General features: G+C 41.5%; 1 protein-coding gene across 1 annotated transcript; it reads right to left on the bottom strand.

Annotated features, from left to right (window-relative positions):
* HAPSTR1 (HUWE1 associated protein modifying stress responses) lies at positions 1–26,744 on the bottom strand. Its single transcript, XM_061210153.1, is given in 5 exon segments — positions 1–3,034; positions 15,068–15,343; positions 25,498–25,578; positions 26,197–26,302; positions 26,304–26,744. Coding segments are annotated over 5 exon segments (828 nt in total). The 5' UTR covers positions 26,424–26,744; the 3' UTR covers positions 1–2,789.

Genomic DNA, 26,744 nt, shown 5'->3' with positions numbered 1-26,744 from the left:
TTTTTTGGTTTTTTAAATTATTTATTCATTGAATGATTTAAGGTGTGTACCACTACTCCAGTTGGGTAAACCACATTGAAGAATTTGACTGCAGGTCTTTAGATTCAGCCAAATGCTTTCCATTAATTTTGCTCTATAAAATACCAAACATTATATACTTAAGTTTTTAATGCTTCAGCCATGCTCAGAACACTGCAGTTTAAGGATAACTGAACCCACTCATGCCAAGTTAGGGTGACAGGAACAGAACTCATGAGCTATGACATCTAAAAGAATCAGAGAATCTAGCTTAAGATGAAAAGAGGTTCTGTTCCCCCAAAGTAAACTGTCAGCCTACAATGTTCTCAAGAGACTGGGAGAAAAAAAAAAAAACCAACATTAAAAAGTATCACACAAATATGCAATCTTCCATGATTTGTTTTGCATCTAAAATGGCACAAAGAAAGGCTGCAAAAATCTAGCAGTCAGAACTAAGTTTTCCTAAGAGAAATCATTTCCCTTTCTACTCCTAGGTCTCGGTTTATCCTGTGCTCTCGGGTGGCACAGGAGAGCAACGGGACGGAGATGGGGGGAAGAGTTACTGCTGGGTGACAGAGCATTTAGAATTAAATGCAATGGAAAAAAGTAACAAATGCTTAAGTTTTTAAAAAGTTTAATGGAGCCAATAAGATATATAAATTGTGTTCTGGCAGATGTGAAGACCTGCTTTCTCTTACCAAAGAAAATGGCACATGTTCTATCAAAATTTGACAATCGAGAGTAAAGGGTACTGAGATTAAGCTTCAGAGCACCAACTAAAACAAAAACCACCAAAAAAAAATTTTTTTTTTGTTATTAACTTGGAAAGAGGACCTAGAACCAAGGCATAAAGGGGAGATTAAATATGTGTTCCTCAGCCTCAAAATCCTTTAGGAAGAGGAGTTCTGGCTGCTTGTGAGCAACGCTTCACACCACCAAACCCAATTCCAGAATCTAAATTTACAACGATAGAAAAACAAAGATAACTCCAGATGCATTTCTTGATATATTCCAAAGGGAAGCCTGAAAGTATTCATAATACATAGGCTCACCCGTTTCCGGTAAAATGATACATTGCTATAATTCTTCCTATCATATTCAAACAAAAAAAAATGATCCACTTTTGCAAAAATTTAGAAATGCCTCACTTTCATTCCTAGGTTTAGTATGGAATTGACTTTTTTTAAATAAGGGCTGTATCTATAGTGAATACAGAACTTCTTCAGTTCACACATTACATTCACATCCCACCCAGTCAATGAATATTATGGTTAACTTAGCAAAGTTTCTTCACAGAAAGATTATTAAATGGCTGAAGAAATTGCAAACTTTAACAAAGTGCTGTGAGTAATTACTGGAAAAACCCTTACACTGATTTGCAATGGTCTTTTAAGGATAAAAACAAAGTAACTGATACTGAGCTACAAGTTTGCAAGGAAACATTTTCACTGTTCTACTTGATACATTTATAATAATATGATAGAATAAATTACAGTACCTGGCAGGCTGACATCAGTTCTTCATCTAAAAAAAGACTACCATTCAGTTCAAGATATTAAAAATGAAGATGAAACATGCTCTAAAACATTGTAGGTACAAGAGGTCTTATATTTACTCAAAAGAGGAATCTATTGAGAACTTTAAGTCTACCTAACATCTAGAGAACCTCCATGCGATTTCATCTTTTCCAGAATGAGATTCCAAACTGCACTTTATAGGAGAGGGATTGGAGAGTTGGGTTTTGCTATTTGAGGTGTGATCACATTATTAGCAGATAAAAGACCTTTATCTTCCACCCATTCCAGTGGAAACTGCACGAAGCAGAACATTCATGAAAAATGTAAAACAGAATATAACAGACTAGAATACCTACCCTCCCACCATCCATCTCGCTCTAATACTGAACCAAAAAGGAAGCCCATAAAGTTCATGACCTCTCTACTTTAGGTCACCATGAATGCAGTCTACATGTTTACATTTACCATAAGGACAGTACCCTGCATGGGAAGTAGTACTTGTCTTAAAAATGAGTATTTTAATCCTACAAGGTTAATCTGGGGGCAAATTAATAATATTGCTACTTTTAGAGCACTAACACACACAAAGTGAATCCAATAAAGTTCTGTGTATTGATTTGATATTAAGTATTAATTGCATGACCATCATAGCACCTCTTTACATCACACAATCACCAGAATTAGAAACTGCTTTGAAAACTAAAAATAGGGCACAGTTCAATAATCAGAAGTTGCACACTGTTACTAGAGAGAAACCAGGTGCATGGTACAGTGCTGCTGCAAAAATGGAAGCCTGGCGATTTGACGAGGAAGCCAAATCACGTGTTTTAGACAATTTTAGGAACCTGGCAATACTGTTGAAGCAAAATACTCAACACAGCAGGAAATGGACCCCCCCCAAAAAAAGCATTCTATAACCAAATAAACATCTGATACTTCCTTTCCCTTTGAGAATAAATACAGTTAAGGTCACTTTTAGCCTTGAAACAGATATATGTTTGCCTATGATGATCTTGCTAACGACTACACGATATCTGATGTCCTCTGCTAGGACTATAGTTTTAAGAAAGCCATAGTTACAAGAGGCATCTACTGTAAATACCTAGAACTTCCTTTTATGGCAACCACTATAGAATTCACTTGTCTTAAACAGTGAACAAGGGAAGATGGCCTCATGTTTCCTTTGCAATAATAGTATATGTTGAGGATCAAGTGGCTTTCAAGCAGCATGGTGGGTGTGAAAATGTTTGCAGTTTAGATCATTCTGTTGCGTTTATGGGTTGGTGAGTCTGTAATGACATCGCCACACTGGGCTGAGGTACGCTTTCTAGTTCCACCATTGTCCAAGTGGAGTGCCATTTCTTCTGATATGAAAGTGTTCAAATCGACATCATGGAGTCCATTTCTCCTTCGACTAGCATTCGATCCACTGCTTACATGTGTAGGAGAGCCTGGGGTACTCGAACGCACGCTTATACTAGCCATTGCACCACTAAGACCTAGGAAGAAGAAAAAAGGTTTTAGAGTTGCTCGATTATTTAACCCTCTTGAAAGCAACCCAACTTTACTTTCAACGTCGTCACAGTGTCAAAGGATGTCTGCCTATTTTCCTTGCAAGGGGGTCACCGGGGAGCAGTTTTTTCCTGGAAGAACGAATCATCTGGCTTTGACATAGGAGATGTTCACTGGTAATACTACCAATATTTACAGTATTGGTTACTACCAATTACTGGAAGCTTATTATGCGGCAGGCACCGTGCTAGGTGTACAACTCCATTATGAAATCCTGCCATCTACTCTACTAGGTATGGACTATATGTAACTTAGAGCTGAGGAAGGAGGTGCTTGCTTTAAACAGGAGAACATTTTGGTTATTCAAAGTCACCGTTCCAATAGATCCCTGTGCTGCGTGTGTGTGTGCAAACAGGGGAGCATGCAGTCACTTTCAAGCCTGAGTGGGCTTATTCTGACACTTCTATAGATAAGGAGGACTTTTTAATTTAGCATCTAAAACAGTACACTACTGAACATGAAAAAGGGTCACTATCAAGAATGATCCTGGGACATCAAATACAAAGTGATTCTGCCCTGGACAAATCAGGCTACATGATCACCCCAAGGTCTGGACTATACTATACTTGGTAGATACCCCTTAGGGCAGCCTCACTCAGCATCATCTCTAATCCTTCGGGGGGCGGGAGAACAAGGGTGGTACAAAAAATCCTGCTGCCTTGCCTTCAAGATTAAGAGTTACTAAATCCAGAGTATTCCAGCACTCATGGTGGGACACTCATTCCTTAGACCCCTGAACAGTTAAAGGAGGCCAATGTATGTTCTGCTTCTAAATGTTCAGGATACACCTGTGAAAGGCATGAGAGAGGCCTGGAAACAAACCACAGCATTGAATTTAATAACCTGACATCACCGCCTGTGCATTTTCCTTCTTACGGATTCCCCCTTGGGCTATCCTAGCCTCATATATGGATTTTGTTAGTGCTTGACTAAACTGATATGATCTAGTATAATCAGTGTTTCCCAAGAATAGGACTTGTACCTTAAAGTAAGCTTAGAGGTTGGTTTCGTAGGGGCCCATTCTCATTTACTCCATAAATGTACTTTAAATTTGAACATTAAGTTGAAAAAGGACTCTCTGCTTCCTACCACACTGAAGCTATTAAACTCCCTTTGACATTGTTCTCACTCTACAAATACTGTGAACATTCCCAAACCCCTGGCCTCAACCACCTCCCATATATGCTGATCAAGTTCTGCAGTCCACACCTCCTTTCTAAACTGCTCTCAACTCCCTACACTAGGAATCAACCAGTCCCCTCACTGCTCTCCCTGTAGAAGATGCATCCTCTCTCCCTTCCGCTGGTGGCCAGAGGAAATCTGATCTCACTCCTTTCCAAGGCTAGTGCCTATTAAAAGTAAATAAAAGCACTAATACTGGAGTACTTCCTATGTCAGGCACTGTATTAATAAGCACTTTTTAATTTCATCCTCAAACTAAGCCTATGATATTTGTGTTATCTCCTTTTTTGCAGATGAAAAGCCAAGGTTAAAAGGTTGAGTAAGCCACTCAAGGTCACAGAGCTAGTAAGCAAGAGCTGGGACCCAAGACTCAAACAGAATCTAAATTCCTACTCATGTTATGCTACCCACCTCTTCGAGCCTATATTATTTCAGCCTCAGGATCTAGGGCCCGGCCTGTCTCGCAGGTCTCTGAACAGCTAAAGCTAACTCTCCCTTCTGCCCTCTTCACTCCCATCCTAAGGCTTAATCATGCACTGCCAATATCAACTCATCTGCAGTTCCTAAAAATGGCCCGGGCTGCACCTGCCTCCCAACATCTGTTCCCCACTGCCTGAGGCCCTAGTTCCTCCAGCACCACCTCCCAGTCTGGGGCTACTTTCCTGGTTCTCCTCCCTCTCCTTTGAAAACTCTCCTCTGCTGTTCTCCAACCTGCCTGCTCCTTCCTCACTGGCCTTTGCAGGCTTCTCTTCTGCCCCTCACAGGCTGATGTCACCCAGGTGAGAGCCTTGGCGTCTTAGCTTACCCACAGGCATCATTTTCCACATCCGTGCCACAGGAGCAGACATTTTCCCTGAGATCAAGGGCCCATCCATATTTCTAACTGCCTTTTGGCCCTCTCAAACCTAACATCTTCAGAAAAAAACCACGCTGCTTCTTCCCCAGCCCACACAACTTTATTAGAAGTTAAAAAGAAGGGAAAGAAACGCCTCGGGCTGATTTCACATAGCACAGCACCATTGCTCATCTCTTCCTATAGACACTGTGTCTTTACATCTGTATCTCATGAACACAGTGCCTGGCACATAACAGAATGCTTCAGAGCCCTACCCGTCACTCTGAAATCCAAAGCTGTTGATGTTTATTCACCTCTCCAATGCCAGGAAATATACCCAGGTGGCTCTCTTCACTTAAATCTTTGACATGAAGTTAAAACTCAATTATTCCCAACTCCCTGGGTTCGGTTTTTTCTTTTTCTGTTTTTAAGTTCTCCACCAAGACTGTAAACTCCTTGAGGGGAGAGCTGTGCCTTTTTTCCTAATCTCGCAGCCTGTAACATACTGAAAGGTGTCCGCGTACTTGAGACCACCTTTACATACCTGTTTCATAATGCAGGAGATTCTATGGTAATTATGCTGCAAAATATGGGCCCTCAGCAATAAACTGGGCTACTTTAGTAATTAAACTCAGGATCCCCTAAGCATTTGATACCCAAAAAAGAACTCAACAAACCCTGCTCCAATGCCCCTCTTGTTAATGTAGGAGCCACGTAGCTGTATGTTTAACACCCAAGGCTCAAAACGCTCCATCAGAAGTGAAGAGGCACCTCAAGCAAATCCTTCAACTGCTATCCTCCATGAAAAAAGAAGAGAGATTAAACATCAATTTGGTCAATTTGAAAATTCCCCAGTAACTTCCAGAAAACCACAATCTTTTTTCTGTTGGGTGTATGACTCTGGGCTTAGTTTGACAGCTAAAGCAAAATCACAATGTGCAACATTACCTATTTATGATTATCTACTCTCAGCAGTGAAAATTCTTTTCAAAGTTTAACTGTCTCATCTTCCCCCAAAAGACTTTCCACAAGTGTCAAAAAAATTAAGATTAACAACCAAAAAATATATATTTTAAACAACCCAAATTTTATTTTATAAACCAATGACAGCTACTAGAAGATGCTTTAGGAAACCTTAGCTAAGCCACATGAACAATCAGGCCTATACAAGTACAGAGAATCTAAACATGCTTCAGAACTAAAAACTAAGTTGTATGGCCCAAGGGCATACAACTTAATTTCTACCAAAAACACACTTTTTCAAAAGGGCTATGGGAATATCAATTGACAAAAAGCAGTAGAACAAGTAGTATGATTAGACAGAAGAATCTCCATTGCTTAATACAAGATAAACTTATCAGTTTTCAAAGTTTCTGCATTCATTTTAAAGGATTAGTGCAGGGGTGGAAAAAAGATCAGGAGGATTTAATCATACTTTGAAAAGAAAGCTCCCACATGAGCTAAAACAAAGTTACAGTCCAAGTTATAGGAATCTAGGTTACATGGCAAATTGTTAAAAAGTAGCACAGAACTATTATTTTCATACCAAGGTCATGCTCAGGGTCATAAGAAAATCCTGTTTTCAGAATTAATTACATGTAATTCCAGTTTACCAGCACATAGTTAGGTCACACAGAAAGAGCAAATGCAGAGCCCAGCCAGCCTCCCTTCCTCCATCCGGCAGCCCTGGAAGAGGCCTAGAGGCCGCCTCTACCCTTTCTGCTGGCCTCCCAGCCCCCTTCAGCACCTGCGAGACTCGCCCTGGAGGAGACAAGGCAGACTGTTTACTGTGGTTCCACTCAGCACAGGTCCAGGACCCTCTGCAGGTCTGCGCCACCAGCTCTCTCATCTCCGGCAGAAGGGGGATGTGAAATCCCCGCAACTTGGACAAGGTGATTAACATTCTGACTGGGAACCCTAAGAAACAGGCATTCTTGCATTTGAAATGAATTGCACTATTCAAATGGACATACACTCCCTTTGCACAAAGTTGTATTCTGAGGTTTTAAAGCAAGCAAGCACTTGTGTGTAAATGTCGTGTTTTAAGTGCACCAGGGGAGGAGTTCAATCCTGGAAAAGTGAATTCTACTAGGAAGATTTGGGTAATTTGAAGTAGATACCACTCCCCACCCCAATCTGTAAATTGTAATACTGAACTTTTATTGAAGTAAAGCACACTAAATCAAACCAATTACAAAGATACATGTGTCACACCAAGAAAACATTTTCAGTTATGCTGACAGCCCAAAATGCTTTCAATTTTTCAAAGACAGTTTTAATGCCATGGGAAAAATGCTCACGACGTTAAAATGAAAAAAGCAAGATACAGTACCATATACGCAGCATGATCTCAACTATGAAATAATTTTAATATTTATACATTGAAAAAAAAGACTGGAAGAAAATGCACCAAACATTTAACTGCAGTTATCTCTGTATAGTGGGAAAACAAGATACTGAATTTTTTACTTTTTGGAAATTTTCAAATTTTCCAAGAAATCAGTATTTATAAATCAGAAAACTAGTGAAAAAAAATAAAACTTATATGTTAAACTACCAATGGATTATTAAGGAAGTACTAGGTGAGTAAACTGGCTTTGAGGCACGGCTACATGGACTTCTTCACCTCAATGAAAAAAATGTCCAAGAAAATTTTACTGCAAATTCGTAACAGTTCTGTATTATTAATGTTGGAAGCTTTAATTAAGTCCTACCCACAGAAACTTCAGTAGCTAATATCTAATCTTAATATACAGAAAATGCCAACTTTTCGTCAAAAATTTAATGCTATCTTAATTGCCTTAATTGTTCTTGTTCTCAGAGGCTGGTCTGAACAAAAGGTATAGTGAAAAATTCCAGCCTTCACAAGAGTTTCCATTAAAGAAGATTACTTGAAATAATCAATCTTAAGCAATTAAGAGATGAGATTTGCTTTTGGTGCATTAATCTCTTACATCTTAATTTCCAAATAAGTTTTTAAAACATTTTACTGTTAAGTGACTATTGACAGTTCTGTTATTTCAAGAAGATGCAGAATGCAACATTCAACAAGCATTTATTAAGAATCTACTGTGTTCCACACATTGTGCTAGGAGTGTGGGCAAGAGGAGGAAAGGGGATTTTGAAAGGTGGTTGGAAATAAATCCCCCACAGGTCAGTTCTAATTAATTCTCTACAACAGAAAATTGTCAAGTTTCTTTCATACTGTACCATCGGTTTAAGAGCACTTAACCTAAGTATTTGTGTGGCTGTCAATGTTTGTTTCTATATATTTAGCTTTATCAACAGAAGGAATGAAGAGTGATAGAAAAGGGGAGAAAGACAGAACCAAGCATAAATAATCAAATTTCTTCTTAAATGTACAGATCTCAATTTCATCAGGAAGATTTGTTCTCACCAAAATTTGGTAACTTCTCTACTACACACAGGCCAAAGAATGTTCTGACAAAATAACAAAAGCTACAAAACCTGTGGCTCGAAGGAGCAAGAAAATCCTATTGGTCCATGCTGCCTAAAATCACAGCTTTCCAAAACTCTAGAAGAAGGGATCCATTTTATAACAAATTCGGAATCTGCCTTACATTTTTTTCTAAGTAAAAAATTCCTACCTGACCTTACACCCTTGAATATGGTATCAAATTAATGCATTTTTCTTATATGGCCCTATACCCAGTCTCTCCAGATCCAAGAATCTTGTCAAGCAATTTAATGATTTACGAGACTAAGGATCACCACATACCAGAAAAAGACTTTGTTAGACAAAAAAGAGAGGCCAGATATAGAGCCTATTAACTCCTAAAGTGATGGCACTGTGCCTCAAACTGATTGCCTGGGATTACGCTTCAAACTGTCTAATAATACAATTCTATTAGGCTAGAAACTCCTTGAGAGATTATGTGATTCATCTTTGTATCACCTGCCCCTATCACTAGCCTCTAATAAATAGAATGCTTGGCTGTTTACTGTGTTCAGTAAATGTTGGGCAATAGGAAAGGCTACAGAATAACAAGATACACTTGCATTTTTAAATGACCGCACCTTCCACAGAAGGATTTTAATTGCAGAAATCAGAACTCATAACACCACAGCCAGCCAAACACACACACACACACACACACACGTTTCCAGACTAAAAAGCTTCAGACTTTTAATCCTCGCTAAAAAAACTATCTTTTAACACACACAGTGTTTTCTCAAAAACAGACAAACATAACAAAACCCTTTTCTTTTGTTACTTTCCTTTTTCGGGGGAAATTCTCCAATATCATATTAAAGGCTAGACTGCCTGCATTTGCCTAAGACTCTTTCAGTACTTACAAATGTAGTAGCCCACTGTCTTTTTTAAACTTTTGTTGTTTAAACACAAAAGGAACTTGAACTTGAGCAAGGAGGTATCTTAAAGCCAAATGCCAGTGACAGCAATGGCTCCCACCAGTGACTAGTTTAACACCCAGACCCTGTGTGAACTGATGAATTTTACAGAGGGTCAACCCAGTCCCAATGGGGTTTTAGTTCCCTGTACTACAGTCAAGAATGCCATCAAAATGACTTTTAGAACTACTGATAAAACCAAGTGTCTCCAATTTTTATGGTACAGTCTGAACCAGGGCCAAAAACCTACAAAGTCCACCTATGAAATGACTGAGTGAGAGCAGGTTTTTAATAAAGTTAGCAAATGAGTGAAGTCTGACTTGGCACCCGGCTTACTCTCCCATCCAGGTCTCTATCTTCCACATATGTGCCCCCATTCTAGCTCTGGACCCTTTTTACCTAATCCCCATGATGACAAACAGAACTCAAAATGAGGAAACCAGATTTCAATCTAAGGCTTTCTAGACACAGCACTAGCTTGGGCAAGTCAGCTCAGAATCTCTCCATCCAGTAGACAGAGAGAACATCACCAACTTCACCAGTTTATACCAACATAAAAGAAGCTCAAGATCTTAGCAAGTAATATAAGTAGGCAGTTAACACTAAGTTTTAAATTATCCCTTCCTCTGGAATGATTATCTGCAATTTAAAAAGCCACCCTTCCTGAAAAGGGAGAAAAAGTATCCTCAAAGGCCACCTGACCTCCAGGTCTGTTTTTTGCAGTAATGCCATCCAGAGGCAAAGAGGGCACTCAGGACTTAGAACTAACCAGAAGTCCTCCTTCTCTCAAGGCAAAGAACACTTTGTTGAAGGGTGGGTACTTTGCTTCTCACTTTATGTATCTCCTTTTCAGAGGAGACTGCCTTGGAGAGGTTAGCCATCTTGCCCAAGGTCATGCTGCGAATGCAGCCTATGTACAAAGCCTAAATACTCTTCCTGCTAAAATGAACCAGAAATACAGGTCAAAAGCCATTCATCTTCAAGCCTACTTACCCAGATTCACTTATGGGGAAAAACCCCAGCAAGAAATACCAAACTTATGTATATAGTCTGATGTCTTTAGGGAAGAAAAATAAGCCTAGAGACCTTTCCCACGCCACCCGCCAGCCCTACTAAGGAGGGGAGGGAAAGAAACCGCAAATGTACACATGTAGAGGTACTGAATTTGGGAGCCAGACAGATCTGGAATATCTGTTCTACCATTTACTGACCTGGTCTATTTTAGCCAAATAAGCCTTCTTCATCAATAAAATGGCAATAATCCAGGGGAATTATTAGTTTTAAATGAGACCCTCCTCAGCAGGATGCTGACGTGAAGTAAACACTGAAAGAACCGCTCTAAAGGTACATCACCCTCAGGCCCCACTCCAAGACTCAGTTGTTCAGTGTGAAGAGCTGACTTTGCAACACTAAGATATACCCGCTCTGTTCTCCATTCTCCTCACCCTCCTCATACTGCAGTCACCTGGGGATCTATAAGCCTCAACTCTTTGGAAAGGTTCTCTGCCCCCACTGTGTTGACTTAGCAGACCTCTGAACCCCTGTGTTAAGCTCAGAACACGTCTATGCCAGGTTCTGTTAAAGCCAGAAGCTCCAAGACACGGCCCCTGCACCACTGGCCCCTGCACCAGTCTATGGGAAGGGATAGCTATGGAAGCAAAGCAAAAGGGGAGAGCAGACACCCAGCTCAGGGAAGGTTGGAGAAAATGGGGAGAACTGAAGGAAAGCTTCATCACAGATGTTCGATCAGTCTGAAGGGATGAACAGGCAGAAGGAAAAACTTAGAAAAGAGCATGAAGGTGTTCAAAAGATTACACAGTATGGCTAAGATATCTGACCCAAGGTCAGATCAAATCACAAGGGCCTTACAATGTTGTGCTCAGTTCAGACTTCACCCTAGAGGACACAGGGAAACAAAGGTTATTTTTCAGTGAAGCAACAAGATCAAAAAGATCACTCCAGTGGTCCCAGAAAAGATGGACTGGTGAATGGGTCAACTCAGGACTGGGAAGCAAGAGCATGAAGGAGATTATTCCAAGCGCCCAGAACTCACCTCCTCCAGAATAGCCTTCTCTGAACCCATGGCCAGGCTGCACTGTGAAATGTCCTTTTCTGACCCCAGAACACCTTACATATGACATCAAAATAAATTATCCAAGTATGCATTGGCCTCAACAGAAAAGGAAGCACCCTATTCAATCATATATTCCCTAGAAACTGCACAGAATCTGCCACATACGTATCTGCCGAGTGGCAAGGTGAAGAAAAGACCTGTTTTTGCTGTTGTTGAGGCTGGAAGGATGAGTCCCTCTGAACGCCTGCAGGACGCCCTGGTGGAGATGTCCGCCAGGGGACAATGGGGCATATGTGTTTCGCAATCAGGAGAGAGGGTCTAAACTATAAGGACCAATTTTGGAAATTAAGACTGAAATGGCCCTTAAAGGGATTGCAGGAGAAGGTAGCTAAGGGCTAAATCCTGGGGAATGTAACCTAAGTCACTGAAAGGTCAGAGGTCAAAGTAGCTTAAAGAGAAGACAAGAAAAGTCTCTAGAAGAGAAAGGATGACTAAGAGAGGAATAATCAGAAAGGCAGGCAGGGAACCACAAAATGGTCCAGATGATTTTTGGTCTATCTGAAATTTGTTTACATAAAAACAAGGTGCCAGCTATTAATCCAGTTCTCAGTAAATTTTCGATAATGTTCTTATTTTAAGACAAGGATGAATAAGGAAAGGACAGAAATCAATTTAGCACATGCATATGCATTTCTTTGATTTCTCTGTTGAGCTTAGCATCCAGATAAGGAGATACCATGGTACACAGAAAATAAACAACATATGTTGCAAACAAGTGCCAAAATAGAGCACTGGATTATATTGCTTAAACCTCCATAACCATTAGTTGACAGTTTTGATTGAAACTGTTTGATAATCATTAATTGATGTACTTTTAATTGCAATACTTAAGTCTAAGGCTCATGAGGGTACTGATCAAAGGATCTTATCATCACACCCTGTCTACATGAAAAACTCTACAATTATCTTATATCTTGGCCACCTGTCTTCTTATAAAGAACATATTTTAAGCACATATGGGTGGCATTTGGTGGAAGTGAGAATTTAGGAGCCGATAAAGAAAAAAAAAATTACAGGGGTAACTGTCCTCTCTTTTAAGGACATGAGATTGTTTATGGATAAGAATAAATCAATGTGACTCCTACACTAATGTTTGCTTTAATTATAAACTTAAGTCAGCCTCAGTATACCAATTCTTTTCCTGTCTCCCCCTGGCATCCCAAAACTTCATGAATTTAGACTCTCCCTCGAACGTAGAACCCCAAGAACTTCAATTTGACCTCACATTTCATAGATCTGGCTAAACAAATTCTATGCAAAACCAAATTCTGACCAGTATGCACCCTAATTAAGATGAATTTCCAAATATATTTCAAAAGATCTGAACAGTTTTGACTTCAATTTACAGCTATTCAATAAATCAGATCATGAGGACACCCGGTTACAAAGTTAGTCATTAATCTGCTTTACAATTTAGTGAACAATGCCCTATTATCAGAAATCATTCAAATTACTAAAAATACTCAAGTCAGACTAGCATTCCCAATACAGCTATGTCCTCTAAAACCAACAGAACACAAAACTCAGTATATTATTTGTTTCTGTGTACTCTTTTCAAGGGGCCCTATTACTGCCTATCAACTTCATGTTTTAACTACATTAATTCAGTTTACGAACCCTAGGAATGCAATGTATTCTGGATTGGCACTACTTCGTAAGTTTATTGAAAGGAAAGGTTATTTTTCTATAAGCTTTATAATTGAACTTTAAACCCTCACAATTTAAACATAAGTCAAAATTATAAATAGTACCTTCCTAAATCTACATCACCACTAAAACTCCCAAAGTTCAGTAAAATAATAAATCATAAGTTGAATAAACTCAATTTAAAAAAATGTAATGGGATTTGGAGAATATAGTAGTTGCGGGGGGGAGGGCTGCTGGCTTGCCCTTTTTACAATGTGTACAACTGCATTAAGATTTTATAACAAGAGTGGCATTTATGTTTCTTAAAACTACCTTCTACAGTAGAGTATAATACAGAAAAAAAGACACTTTAACAAGAGAAATATGGAATGAATCATAAATCCACTTGATGACAAAGGAAATCAAAATGCTTAAGGAAAACAAAACTACATCAAATACTACCATGCACTAAAATTAATCTGACAAACTATGTACACTTCTGGTAATTTTTTTCAAACAATGGTAAAAGATGTGAAACTCTAATTCAGTAGGAACAGATCAATCTCTATTTTGCCTGAGTTTCAAACTTTCTGACAGCATCAACTATTCCACTATATTAGAAACAGCAAGCAGTCTTAAGTACTGCATCCATACATCATGGACTTTCTTGAAATAAAATGTTTTTGTGTTTTTAACTTATCATAAACAAACTCACAATCAGGAGGGGGAAAAAAACAACACTTTTTCCAACTCCATGTTCTGAATGGGGTTTTAGATAAAGAATCAATGTTTGCCAAAGAGAACAAGAATCTCTGTAAGCATTAAAGCTTCGATGATATCGAAGCCCTTTGTATACATCCCAGTTTTTATTACCAGGCTATTTCATTTTAGATGACCTACACTATGGCTCAAAAATGTGTTAACTTTTAACAGGACTCATGACCTAACTCACTAATTACTTCTATCTGCTTAGTCACTTGTACAATCCACGTTTTCATCTTGGCTTCAACCAAGTCTTATTATTTTGTTGTTTTATTTTTACAGCAGTGTTGAATGTCCTATAAGTACCTCTCCCAGTTCTATCTGGAAGCCTGTATTAGAGAACAAGCAACAACAAACTTACTGACTACATACCACAGGCTTCTCCAATATTACTTAAACCCCTCAGCCAAGAATGTCTTTTTATGGCAGGTCTGGCCTGGGGAGACGGTGATGGACCTGCTCTCTCACAGCCCTGACTATCAAAGCAAGGCCCTAAGGGACAACAGACATAAGGAAAGTCAATTTAATTATTCTTACATCTGTCCACTCCCTCTTGGGTCATCAACGCTCAGGTTCTACAGGCACACTCAATAACCCAAGGTGTCAAAGGGAGTTCCCATGAGAACTAGCCCAACAGTTATCTGCCTTACTTGCCTGTCACTGACTAGGCTCTCCAGGTAATTACAGATGCAACAGAATTCTTAACACACAAGAACTTCCTCTTTGACTCAGAAGAGTAAGGAAACATGTAAAATATAAGTGTGTAAAGCAATAAATTCTAATCAATGTTGCAAAAAATGCTGTTATTGTAACACCAATCAGCTCAAACTAACTTTCTAAAAACATTTTTTTTAGGATAGGCTGGCTAACATTCAAAAATTGCCCATGTAAGTTCTTAGCTTACATTCTATTTAAACATTTCTAGAGCAAGTAGTAACTAGAATAGACAAAAAACAGACAATATATCTGGACCTAAACCTAAATGTGAAATTGGGTCCACAGGCACACTCTTAACCATTTTTCCAAAGAAATATGTTTAAACGGCTTTACCATGCAGAGCTATGGCTTCCCGGAAGGGTTGCAAATCAGTCTCTACAGATGAGCTAGTTTCCGTTGAAGTAGCTCGGTTAGGGGACACTACAGTCAGTCTTGGGGGAGCTCTAGAGTTTCGCGGTGGAGGAACTTTTCCACACAGGAAGCTGATCAAATCTTCTCTACGAATAGTTCTTCTGCGCTTTTTAACCCAAGCCAACACATCCTTATTGCGTCGCTGATAGCCAATCTGAATTCCAATATCAAAACTTCGCTGATGGGTATCCACGCTTTCTGTTAGGAAAAAAGAATAAGAAAAAGATACATGATGATCAGTAGAGCCAAGCTGCATTCTCTCCTAAAGAAAACCACCATTTTACAAGTTCACCAAAATGAATATCATGAAGTACGGGGCTCTTTAAGTCTATCAGTAATCTATTAAACTGAACTTCATTCATGTTTAAAATATCATACCTGACACCTAATCATAATGTTCTAAATTCAGTAAACACATCACATAATCCTAGAGCTTCTGCCTTGTTCTTTAAAAAAAAAACTCAACAGATAAAAACAGAGGAACTACTTATTGTTAACCGAATTACCATTTTAATAGAGCTATTTCCTTAAAAAAGCTTACTTAATCTAATCAAGCTAGTTTATTCAGTAATGCTAACAATAAGTGAATTATTAAAGGCTTATTGGTACTATACCCAGCTTCACCTGAGAAAAAAGGTACACGAATACCTTGAGAGCAGTACTACTGTCCCCTCACTGCAACTGAGCAAACAGACACTGAGTAACTCTACCACAGTATTCAAGAGCTGGAATTTTTGTTCCAGAGTCTGTGGTTCTTAACCACAAAGCTTTGAGAAAAGACAGAATTCTCAGGAGTTCTAAACAGGAGCGTTCACATCATTCAACAGATGACTAAACACCGCAACAAGTCACTCAGGCGGTGCTCACCTTGCATGTACCATGTCATTTCGGAGGTGTACTCCTAACTGACAGGTTCAGCACCAAGAACTGGAAACACTAAAAGCAGTAGCAAACATTTTAGAAATAACAAGGGAAAATTAATTCTGATTGACTGCTCAACAAAGCCAAACAGCACTGTGGAAACAAGAAGCTTCATTCATTTCCCAGGAACGTTTTCAATCTGCTTCCAGTTCCCAACAGTTTTCTGTAACTTATAACCATTCCCAAAAGATCCTGTCTTAAAATCTCTGACTGGTCTCCTATTCTCCCTGTAGATACTGCCCCCTGTACATATTGAACCCAGATTTTCAATAAAATGATGCCTGCCCCTTTAGTGGCTTTACACAATTGAAAACAATATCAATACTTAGAAATTTAAATCACTGCAATTTATTTTTAGTTGAGCTGCTGTGCTAGCAGGAAAATCACCAGTGTATCTTCATTCCTCTATTACTTTTCCTGACCTGGATTTTAATTCTGTCTGCGACATCTAAAGTAGATGCTGAAAGGATAAGCAAACCAGCGAATGAAGACCTGTGTCCCAGAAAGACCATAATCCAGACATCACAGAGGCTCCCAAGCTGCATGAATTTGCATTATTAAAAATGATGGCAAGAGGGCAGCACAAACAGAACTTTATAACAAGGCCTCTTCCTTAGATGATCAGTTCTTATTGCTAAAAAGTTAAAATGAAAAATGAAAGAAGTTACCCACAGAAGTACTCTTAAATATTAAACTCCATCACAACTTTCTAATTTTACAGATACAAAAAAAGCTACTCGTGGGACTTCCCTGGTGGTGCAGTGGTTAATAAGACTCCGCCTTCCAATGCAGGGGGCCCGGGTTTGCTCCCTGATCAGGGAACTACCCACGTGCATGCCTCAACTAAGTGTTCGCATGCCACAGCTAAGACCCGGTGCAACCAAGATAAATTAAATAAATAAATAAAAAATAAATGCGTCTAAAAGAAAAAGCTACTCACGAATGAAGTAATTTCTCCAGTGTCTCACTACTAGAATGCCCAAGTTACAATGTGAATCAATGTGCTCTGATTTCTCATTTCATCATAAACAAAACAAGCACGAACCCCATTTCAAAGGTAAACAGCATTTAGGAAGCTAATACAGCGCTTTCCCATCTCTTAGTCTTAAAGACTTAGATGAAGCCAACCTTAAAGGATGCATAATCCCTAAGATGACCTTGTAAAGTTATCTGTAGACCTTAAGTGATTCTGAAAGAGCTGGAAGCATTTTAAGAGAAATCAAGTCATTGAGTAAACTAAGCCCATCCCATGGGACCACAGAAAGGAGGATAACCGTCCACTGTTATGGATCTACAAGCAACTAGGTTTCTACAAAGCTGCCCTAACAGTTGTTAAAATCAAGCTCTTAACCAGAGAAGTCTGTTTCCAAAAAGAATGACTCAGGAAATTTTATTTTTCGAGAACCAAATGGAGGTAGGTCCAGAATTGGAAGTATAGAGGGACAAAAAGTTGAAAGGGGTACAAGAAACAAGTTTGAAGCAAGCATGGATAGTGCAAAGTAAGATGAAGCAGGCATGTAAATGTACACCTAGCAAACCAGACAGCAAATAAGAAAAGCTGAACTTGATACAAAACTCAAGAGCCAAAGGGAAGGAACCAGATGAGGAAGTTCAAAAAACAGAACAAAACAAAACAAAAAAACCCCTGACAATCCTGGGAGGAAAGAGCTTTGATTTGTTTTGATTGAGGACACAAGGAAAGCCCAAAAGTCAGATCAGCAACAGGCTGATGCTTTAATCACAGAGTTGAACAAAGTTGGAAAACTCAATATTCATACTTTTGAAGCAAGGCAGTTATGTAAGTAGTTGTGAACCTCTTTTAAAATATATGCAACTGGGCTTTTCTGGTGGCGCAGTGGTTGAGAATCTGCCTGCCAATGCAGGGGACACGGGTTCGAGCCCTGGTCTGGGAAGATTCCACGTGCCACAGAGCAACTGGGCCCGTGAACCACAATTACTGAGCCTGCGCGTCTGGAGCCTGTGCTCCGCAACAGGAGAGGCCGCGATACGCGCACCGCGATGAGGAGTGGCCCCCGCTTGCCACAACTAGAGAAAGCCCTCGCACAAAAACGAAGACCCAACACAGCCATAAATAAATAAATAAATAAAAACATCTGATTGTCTTTAAAAAAAAAAAAGTATGCAACTGACCAATCATTTCACCTCAAAAATTCTGCACAAGTCTCAACAACACAACCAACCAAGAACACGCTAAAAATCAAGTATTTTGTAAACAGACTTTTACAGACTAAGAAGTACAGGAGGAGAAAAGCTGATTTAACATTTAAGGTCTTCGGGTACATACATGCTTTTGCACTGTCTGGACATAATTTGGTCTTATACCATTAACATATCCTGAAAGCCAAATCCAATTACTTTACCGCCCAGATTAATCCAATCTCAGTTATTTCCTTAAACAGAGAATCTCATATTGACACTAAAACATAGTTTAAAATATAGTTCGTATGTTTAAGAACTTTAAAGAGTTACTTGGTTGAAAATAAAACCCTCCTATCACATCTTGCACTAAGTAGAAGAGATCTAAATGCTTATTGGAGAATCTTAGGAATGACCAGACTAGATTTTAATCACTGCTTAATTTAGTGTCCAGTAAAATAATAAACGTACACACAAAGATGGCCTCCAGAAGGCTCTCAGCCAAAGATTGCTTTGAGTACTCCTGAACCTTGACAATTAGACACCCAAATTCTAGAAATGCAGAGCACAGAAAACTGTGGGGACAGTCTTGCGTCCAACACTTCTACTGATGCCAAAGCCACTGTGGAAAACGGCCATGATCTCGAAGGTTAGGCAAAGCCCAAGGGCATCAAAATGTCAATCTAACCTTTAATCACAACACATTCATTTCCTTATTCAAGAAACAAACTGGGGCTTCCCTGGTGGCGCAGTGGTTGAGAATCTGCCTGCCAACGTAGGGGACACGGGATTGAGTCCTGGTCTGGGAAGATCCCACGTGCCACGGAGCAACTAGACCCGTGAGCCACAACTACTGAGCGTGCGCGTCTGGAGCCTGTGCTCCGCAACGAGAGGCCGCGATAGTGAGAGGCCCGTGCACCGCGATGAAGAGTGGCCCCCGCTTGCCACAACTAGAGAAAGCCCTCGCACAGAAACGAAGACCCAACACAGCCAGAAATTAATTAATTAATTAATTTTTTTAAAAAAACCGCAGTACCCCCAAATCAGGGCCAGGGTACCCCCATAGGATTGACTCTACAAAACTCCTAAAAAAAAAAAAAAAAAAAACTGATTCATACAAGTCATGGTACACATCTTTGTTTCATATTTTTTGAAAACTGTTTTTATATAAATAGGTGAAATTGAATTCAAGGGATTTTTATTAGTCTCATTTTCCCACTGCTGGCAAGGGGCAGTAGGCAAAGAATCATACTGATTTCTGAAATGAACACTGATTTCTGAAATGAACACCAAATGCAGAACTTTCTTACATGAAACATAAACACAATCAGATTTCACTATCTATAGTTCTTTGATACTCACAAACCTTATGTGAGTTAGCCAAAGCAGATATCTCAATTTCATAAACAAGGAATTGGAACTGAGGCTCAAAGGGCCTTGCCCTAAAAAGTTACTAAATAGCAAAAGTTCTTTCTACAATTGATTTCTTCCTCAACAATAGAGAAGTCATCTCCCATTCTCCTTAGAAGATCTACAAACCAGAAAATCACACTGCTAGATCAGGGTACATTTCCAAGGAGTACTAGTAACTACAAAACGTTTGAACTTTGAACTCAATCTGCACTAACCAACTAGTCTGCTGTAGGAAAAAATATGTATTTTAACTGTTTCATTAGAAACAAATATCTAGGGACTTCCCTGGTGGCGCAGTGGTTAACAATCGGCCTGCCAATGCAGGAGACACGGGTTCGAGCCCTGGTCCGGGAAAATACCACATGTCGCAGAGCAACTAAGCCCGTCCGCCACAACTACTGAGCCCACGTGCCACAACTACTGAAGCCCATGTGCCTAGAGCCTGTGCTCCGCAACGAGAAGCCACCACAATGAGAAGCCCACGCACCGCAACGAAGAGTAGCCCCCGCTCGCTACCAGAGAAAGCCTGCACACAGCAACGAAGACCCAATGCAGCCAAAAATAAATAATAATAATTTTTTTTTTTAAAAAGGAAAAGATATCTGAGTCATGACCAAAATAAAACTGCCTTTCAATTGTTTTGTTTTTTTAAGTATTTACTTATTTATATTTTATTTGGCCGTGATGGATCTTAGTTGAGGCACGTGGGATCTTCATTGCGGCATGCGGGATCTTTAGTTGCAGCATGCTAACTTAGTTGCTGCACGTGGGATCTAATTCCCTGACCAGGTTATTGAACCGGGACCCCCTGCATTGGGAGTGCAGAGTCTTAGCCACTGGACCACCAGGGAAGCCCGTTTTTCAATTGATTTGAGGAAATAATTTCTATCTTCCCTAACAAAGTGGCATCCAAAAATAAACACGAACTTCTAGGTAACTTACATACTGACTTACATCTTCACCTAGCGCGTACAAACAGCAGGAACCAGGGAAGGATCAGAGTGGCCACGGTTCCCTACCATCCAGTCCTCGTCCTCCCTTTCCTAAAGGTACTCCCAAGTTTTTGTTTGGATAGTTCTGAAGAAAAGCTTCCTCCACATTTGCTCAAGTGGTGAAACTTGTGGTTTAGTCCCAAACAAATCTGCATAACCCCGAAACTGTGGCTATGATACTGGTTCTGAATAACCATGTGACCCAATTCTGGCCAAGAGACAGAAGTCATTTACTGGTAGCTCCCGGGAAAGAAGCTTCTAGGCTCCTCTAACCTTCCGTGAGTGACCCTAAGATGTGAGGTGTGAGCTGCCAACACACTGAAACTAGCCTAACGACAAAGCTGGTATATGCAGGCCCACACATGGAGTACAGAGAGCTGCAAAGCAGGGAGGCCTGAGCCACTGGATTCAATCAATCCCACCCTCAGGCTTCAACGCAGAGAGCAGCCAATCCATGTCCAGCTTGACTTTTGTTTTCTGCTATTTGCAGCCAAAACATCCTTTTACAGAGAAGTTACACATCAGAAACTGACCGTCTTCTACAAAAATTCACAAAAAATCTACAAATGGTATTAGTAATGACTGAGGCTGCTGCTTAGTAAAATAAAACTGAGGGTATTCAACTGTAATCCATACTAAGGTGTTTTGAACACTCTCAAAGTGCAATAGTTTTCTGTAGCAGGAGTCACAAACCAACTCCACAAAGTCAAAACATAAGCTGAAATTTCATTATCTGCCTCCAGGTAGAACATGCTTTCTCTGACCAGTTGTTTATACACCTATCACTCATCCACAAATTTTCAGTATGTTCCGTTCACTTTCAGTTCACATAAAAGCCCAAGAACGCCACAATGAAGTGACTACACACTATAAAGAGGATCTGGCATCAAGATGTCTCAAAAACAAGGACTTTAAAGGGCATCATACTATTTTTCTCCTGTCAATTCTATTTACTTTCAGCCCTTTCAGGGAAGAATGAAGACACACCACAAAGGTTATTCCGACAGAAATTTAAAAAAGACAAAAAAATAATAAGAATTTCTTCCCTTCATCTTAAGCACTACCCATAGCCAAAAACACCATCTGAAAAACAGAACCTGACCACCAACACAGTCCATGCTTGAAGACTCATTGCATGACACACTAAGAGCCTGCACTCTAAGTTGTGGGTACTTACTCCTACTTACAATTGAGAAAATGAAGGCTTACAATAGTGAAATATTTTTTGTTCCATTATCTGTCTCCAGGACCATACAACTAAGTAAAAGTAACAGTCTAAAATCTGAACTAGAACAATCTAGCAGAAGACTCCATGATAATGATGCTGCTGGCCTTCTCCAAGTACTGCTAGAGTCACACCTTGGGGCAAATGCTGTTCAAGGAGAAAACCAGAAACATCTTTAACATAAACTGTATCAAGAGAAAGCTCTTAACATATGTGGGAGAAGTCCGTATGCAACTAAAGTTTCAGACAGTTTTAAAATGCAGAGGAGCTTAACATAAAACAAAAATCAAAAAAGAAAAATATTACAAAGTTGAGAGTAATGACAATGAGAGAAGCAGTGAGAAGTGGCTCTGGGGGATGTGGGTGAGCACTGGCTCCCAGGCAGCTGCTGCAGAGCAAGCAGGGCCCCAGCGCCCACCTCCGCTGACCACGAGGCTCCAAAGGACGGCTCTGTCCTCGATAACAGCCACAGGAGTAGCCTCTACTGAGCAAGTAACCCCACACTGTAGAAGGAATTTAGAATTCATTATTTTCCTAATGAGGAGTCTGGAGAGAGGTTGAAACCAGTCACCCAAGGAAATGGGAGGTGGATTTAAGAGGCAGAAAGAGATGAGCTTGACAAAGCATTTTTCAGATAAGCATCAACCAGGCAAGTTAAAACCACCTCAGTAACTTCACTCCCTTTTGCTGCAGACATCAAAAAACGTACTAAGCCAGGGGACACACCACCACTGAATATTTAACAAACATTACTTCCTTTAGATTTATCAAAGAAAAGTAAAAACAAAAACCAGCCATCAGAATTTTCTTCTCTTCCAAAAAAGGATGCCAATGTCTGACTCAACTTACTACGTGGAGTAGAAGGAACTCCATTTTGCTGAATTCTGTCCACACTGAGGACACCCCAATTCACTCTCCTCCAAGTCTCCAGCCACATTCAACCAAACCAACTACATCTTTCAATGTTTCAAAACGCCACAGGCAATCAAAAGGGGCCCTCTGCTAGACTTTTACCTCAATTCTGACCTTCCTATGTGCTCATCTTAGGTGTTATCAGGAAGCTGGTAAAAGTACCAACCTCTCCCCAGGCTGGGTGAGGGAAAATGAGCCATCTTTAGCTTGTCAGATAAGCGCTTAATCATACAAACTGCAAGAGCATTGCCCATTTACAAGGATCCTCCAAAATCTCCCATCCCCGCCCCCATAAATTACATTTAGATACTGAATCAGAACTGTGAACACTCTAAATTTACCACTACTTACAGCTGCATGCACTGTGACACTACCTTGCTAATTTTATGGGTTCTATTTAAGGTGCCCAATTATTCCTACAGCTGCATTCTTGTTCTCTAAAGACCACACCCTGAAAAGGAGGAAGAATGTGAGGATCTGCAGAGCTTATCCACACTTTGCTCGAGTCAGCTAGGAACAGAATAATGTTGCTATACTACCAAATTCCACAAACCACAATTAACCATTCCTCAGGTAAAAGGAGATATATTTCATTTTACAGAAATAGGATACAAAATAAAACTAAGGTTGGACTGACAATCCAGCATTTGCCATGATGCAAGAACTTCATGTTTATTTAAAAAGAAATTTTATGTCTTTCATTACGTTTTCTGAACAAAGAAAACTAATGCATTATAAGAAGCATTTTCAAATCAAGAAATCAAATTAGGGATTATTTCAGAGTTCAGCTTCTGAGCCCACTTTTTTATATGAAGAATTAACACTAAAGAAAACCGTCAGCTACAGTCCTAAAGAGATGCATTCCAGGAGCGCACAACAGCACCAAAAACTGAGAAGTCAGAGAACATTCATATTTTTCTAGAGCCGGGCACACAGACGAACTAAAAATATGTGTTGCCTTCCCCTTAAAGCAAAAAATAATTGCAAAACCTGAATGGATAAACCGTGATACCTCCACACACCAGAACACTAGTCAGAAAAAAAAAAAGCACTGAACTATTTATTAATACCTGCTATGTGAACTGAATGGATCAATCTCAGAAACATGAAAAGTGGATAGAAGAACCCAAACACAAAAGGCTACCTACTATAAGGTTCTATTTATTACATTATGGAAACACAAAAACCATACACACAGCAGTCAGATCAGCGGTTGCCGGGGGTTGGGGGGGGGGGAGGAATAGATATATTCCATTTACTAACAATGCATGTTTGTCAAATTCACGCCATACACCTTAAAACAGTGATATTACTATATGTAAATTATAATCCAAGAAAGCGGAGTTTCCCAAAAATATGAGTTTCAAGTATTATTTCAAAATTCCCTGTCTGGGTGAAACCAAGAGCCATTCCAGAGAATGTTAAAAACCCTCGAGCAGTAATGAATGTTAAGAGTCAAAATTTAAGGAAGTCAGCTATATAAAATCAAAGTTGACCACTGGGGCACCATTTTATTAGGTTTCCCTTTTCTCAGTAAGCCTAGACTATTAGTTCCTCATTCCCTGAAATTAACATTCTATTCACCAGGTTTAGTTTACGTTCTCAAATTACCATCCCAAAAAACTGCAAGGTCTACCAAGGAAATCCAAAATAAGGGATTTTTTTCCCTGAAGAAAGCTATCTTAATTTGCTCATTCTTATGCAGATAAGAATCTGAGAATCAAGTCACTCCACAGCCTGTTTCAACCTATTTAGATAATTCTGAAAAACACAAAGCTCTACTGCAATTATCAACAGCTTCTAGCAGTTTAAAAGCATTTATTTTAATTACATTTTTACTAAAATTAACACTCAAATTCAAATCCTTTTCCCACAGAAACCTTGCCAAAAATTAAACCCAAATTTCCAAATCTTCAAAACAAAGCACAAAATCTAAACCCACTGTTGCTGAGAGAACACGATGGGCAAGAACATTTACTCACACATCTTCACGTGGGGGGCGGGGATTAACTGCAGAAAAGCACTGCCATGAAACACAAATCTTGATATCAACTCAAACTGATCAGATTTCCTGCCAACAATGTACGGTCAGGCAGAAAGTAGCTTGGAAGGCAAATATTTGACGGAGTTGCTAGGGAAGAGCAAGTCCATCAAATATCTGCATGTTAATGTGCGTACAGATTATTCCAATTAGCTAGCTTTCGACGCACTTAAATCATGCTGTGCCACCATCATGCTCAAAATTGCCTAACTCAAGAAAAACTACTCCAAGAGGTGCTTTTCCACAAACCAGTTGTCCCTCCCACCTATGTGTGAGACACACTCTTCTTCCCTGGGTGCCTAAGAAGCACATCCCACGGTCTGGAGCTCTGGGCCTCTCAACCTCGGCACTACCGCCGTTGGGGGGTGGGGAGGCTGCCTCGTGCACCGAGGACAGTCAGCGGCCTCCTCTCAGTGATGACACTCTGGAGTGCCCCAGACGTTGTTAAAGATCGCCATGGGGTGAGGGGACCAAACACCCCCGGCTGAGAACCCGTTATCTAGATATGACATCACACCGCCAGAATTCTCAAGTTGCAAGGTACTGAGAGTTAGTGGCTGGATTCAGGGGCAGAAAACACTCCGGCGATCCCTCCAGGTCAAGGTGGCCAATGCACTAAGGAACGCAGGACTTAAACCCCGACGCAGGCCGCCCTTCCCCTTAGCCGGCAATGCAGCAAGGTTGTCCTTACCTTTGTAGAGATTGGTGACGGCAGTGGCTGCGTTTTGGAAGGGAACCCAGAGAGAAAGTCCTGGCTGCTGACACACTCGGTCTGAAAAAACGACGAAAGGAAGGGGGAAAAAACAAAAAAAGAGAAAGAAACACACAAAGACAAGAAAACAAAAAGAAAAAGCCATGTTATTTAGGCGTCAATCACTCCGAACGGCCATATTAGATTTCGCCATTTTGTTCAAGGGTTCCGGGATCCCGCGCTAGGTGGGCGGCGGGCAAGAAGGGGGGTCGCGGCGGAGCGAGAGGGGGAGCCGCGGGGCCCCCGGGCGCAGCCGGGGCAGAGGCGCGGCAGAGGGAGGCACCCCTTCGCAGTCCCCGCCCCGAGGCCGGCTCCGGCACAATAGGGCCCCCGGGCCGCCTCCCTTCGCCATTTTGTGACCGGGGGCTCCTCCCCTGCCTTCCCCGGCCCAGGGGCACCCAGCGGCCCGGCCCCAAGAGCGGGAGGGCCCCCCGGGCGGCCCCAAGCCCGGCCGCCCCCCGCGCCGGCCCCCGGCCGCCTCCCGAGGGCCCGCCTCCCGCGGCGCCATCTTGCGGGGAGGGGGCGGCGGGGCCGCGGCGCGACGGCCGGAGCCCAGCCAACCGCCCCCCGGGCTCTCCGCCGACGGCCGGGCCCGAGGCGGGGGCGGCAGAGCAAAATGGCGGCGGCGGCGGCCCTCACCTTTGTAGAGCTGGGCCACGGCGGTGGCCGAGTTCTGGAAGAGGTGCCACAGCTTCTGCTGCTTGTGCTCGGGCTGCGCGGCGGCCGCCGCCTCCTCCTGCAGCTCGTGGGGGCAACTGCTCGTCCTGCTCGGCCTCAGCCAGGCACTGCCGCTCCCACTTGGAGAACCAGTGCTCGGGCCCGTGCTCCTGGATCTCGGCCTCGCCCTCCTCCTTCCGCTCCTCCATCCTCCGCGGCCTCCCGCGGCCTCGCAGCCGCCGCGGCCGCGTCCTCCTCAGGCGGGGCCCCCGGGGGAGCGTCGTCGTCGAGCAGCCCGGCGGCGGGGCCCAGCGGCCTGCGGCGGCTCCTCGCGGCGGCCCAGGCCTCCTGCACCCCGACGGCCTGGGAGCCCCGCCCCGCGGCCCCGCGCTGCCCGCGACGACCCCCGCCCCGGTCCTCCCCACCCCCGGCCCCTGCCGAAGGGCGCTGCGGACCGGATGAACACCGCCGCCTCTCGCCTCGCCGGCCTGAGCACGTCTACCGCCCCGCCATGGCGCCGCGGCCTCCCG

Source organism: Eubalaena glacialis, chromosome 13 (assembly GCF_028564815.1).
Source record: "Eubalaena glacialis isolate mEubGla1 chromosome 13, mEubGla1.1.hap2.+ XY, whole genome shotgun sequence".
NCBI classification, from domain to species: domain Eukaryota; kingdom Metazoa; phylum Chordata; class Mammalia; order Artiodactyla; family Balaenidae; genus Eubalaena; species Eubalaena glacialis.
Note: the sequence above shows the minus strand (reverse complement) of the source record. Positions and strands in the feature narration are given on the sequence as shown.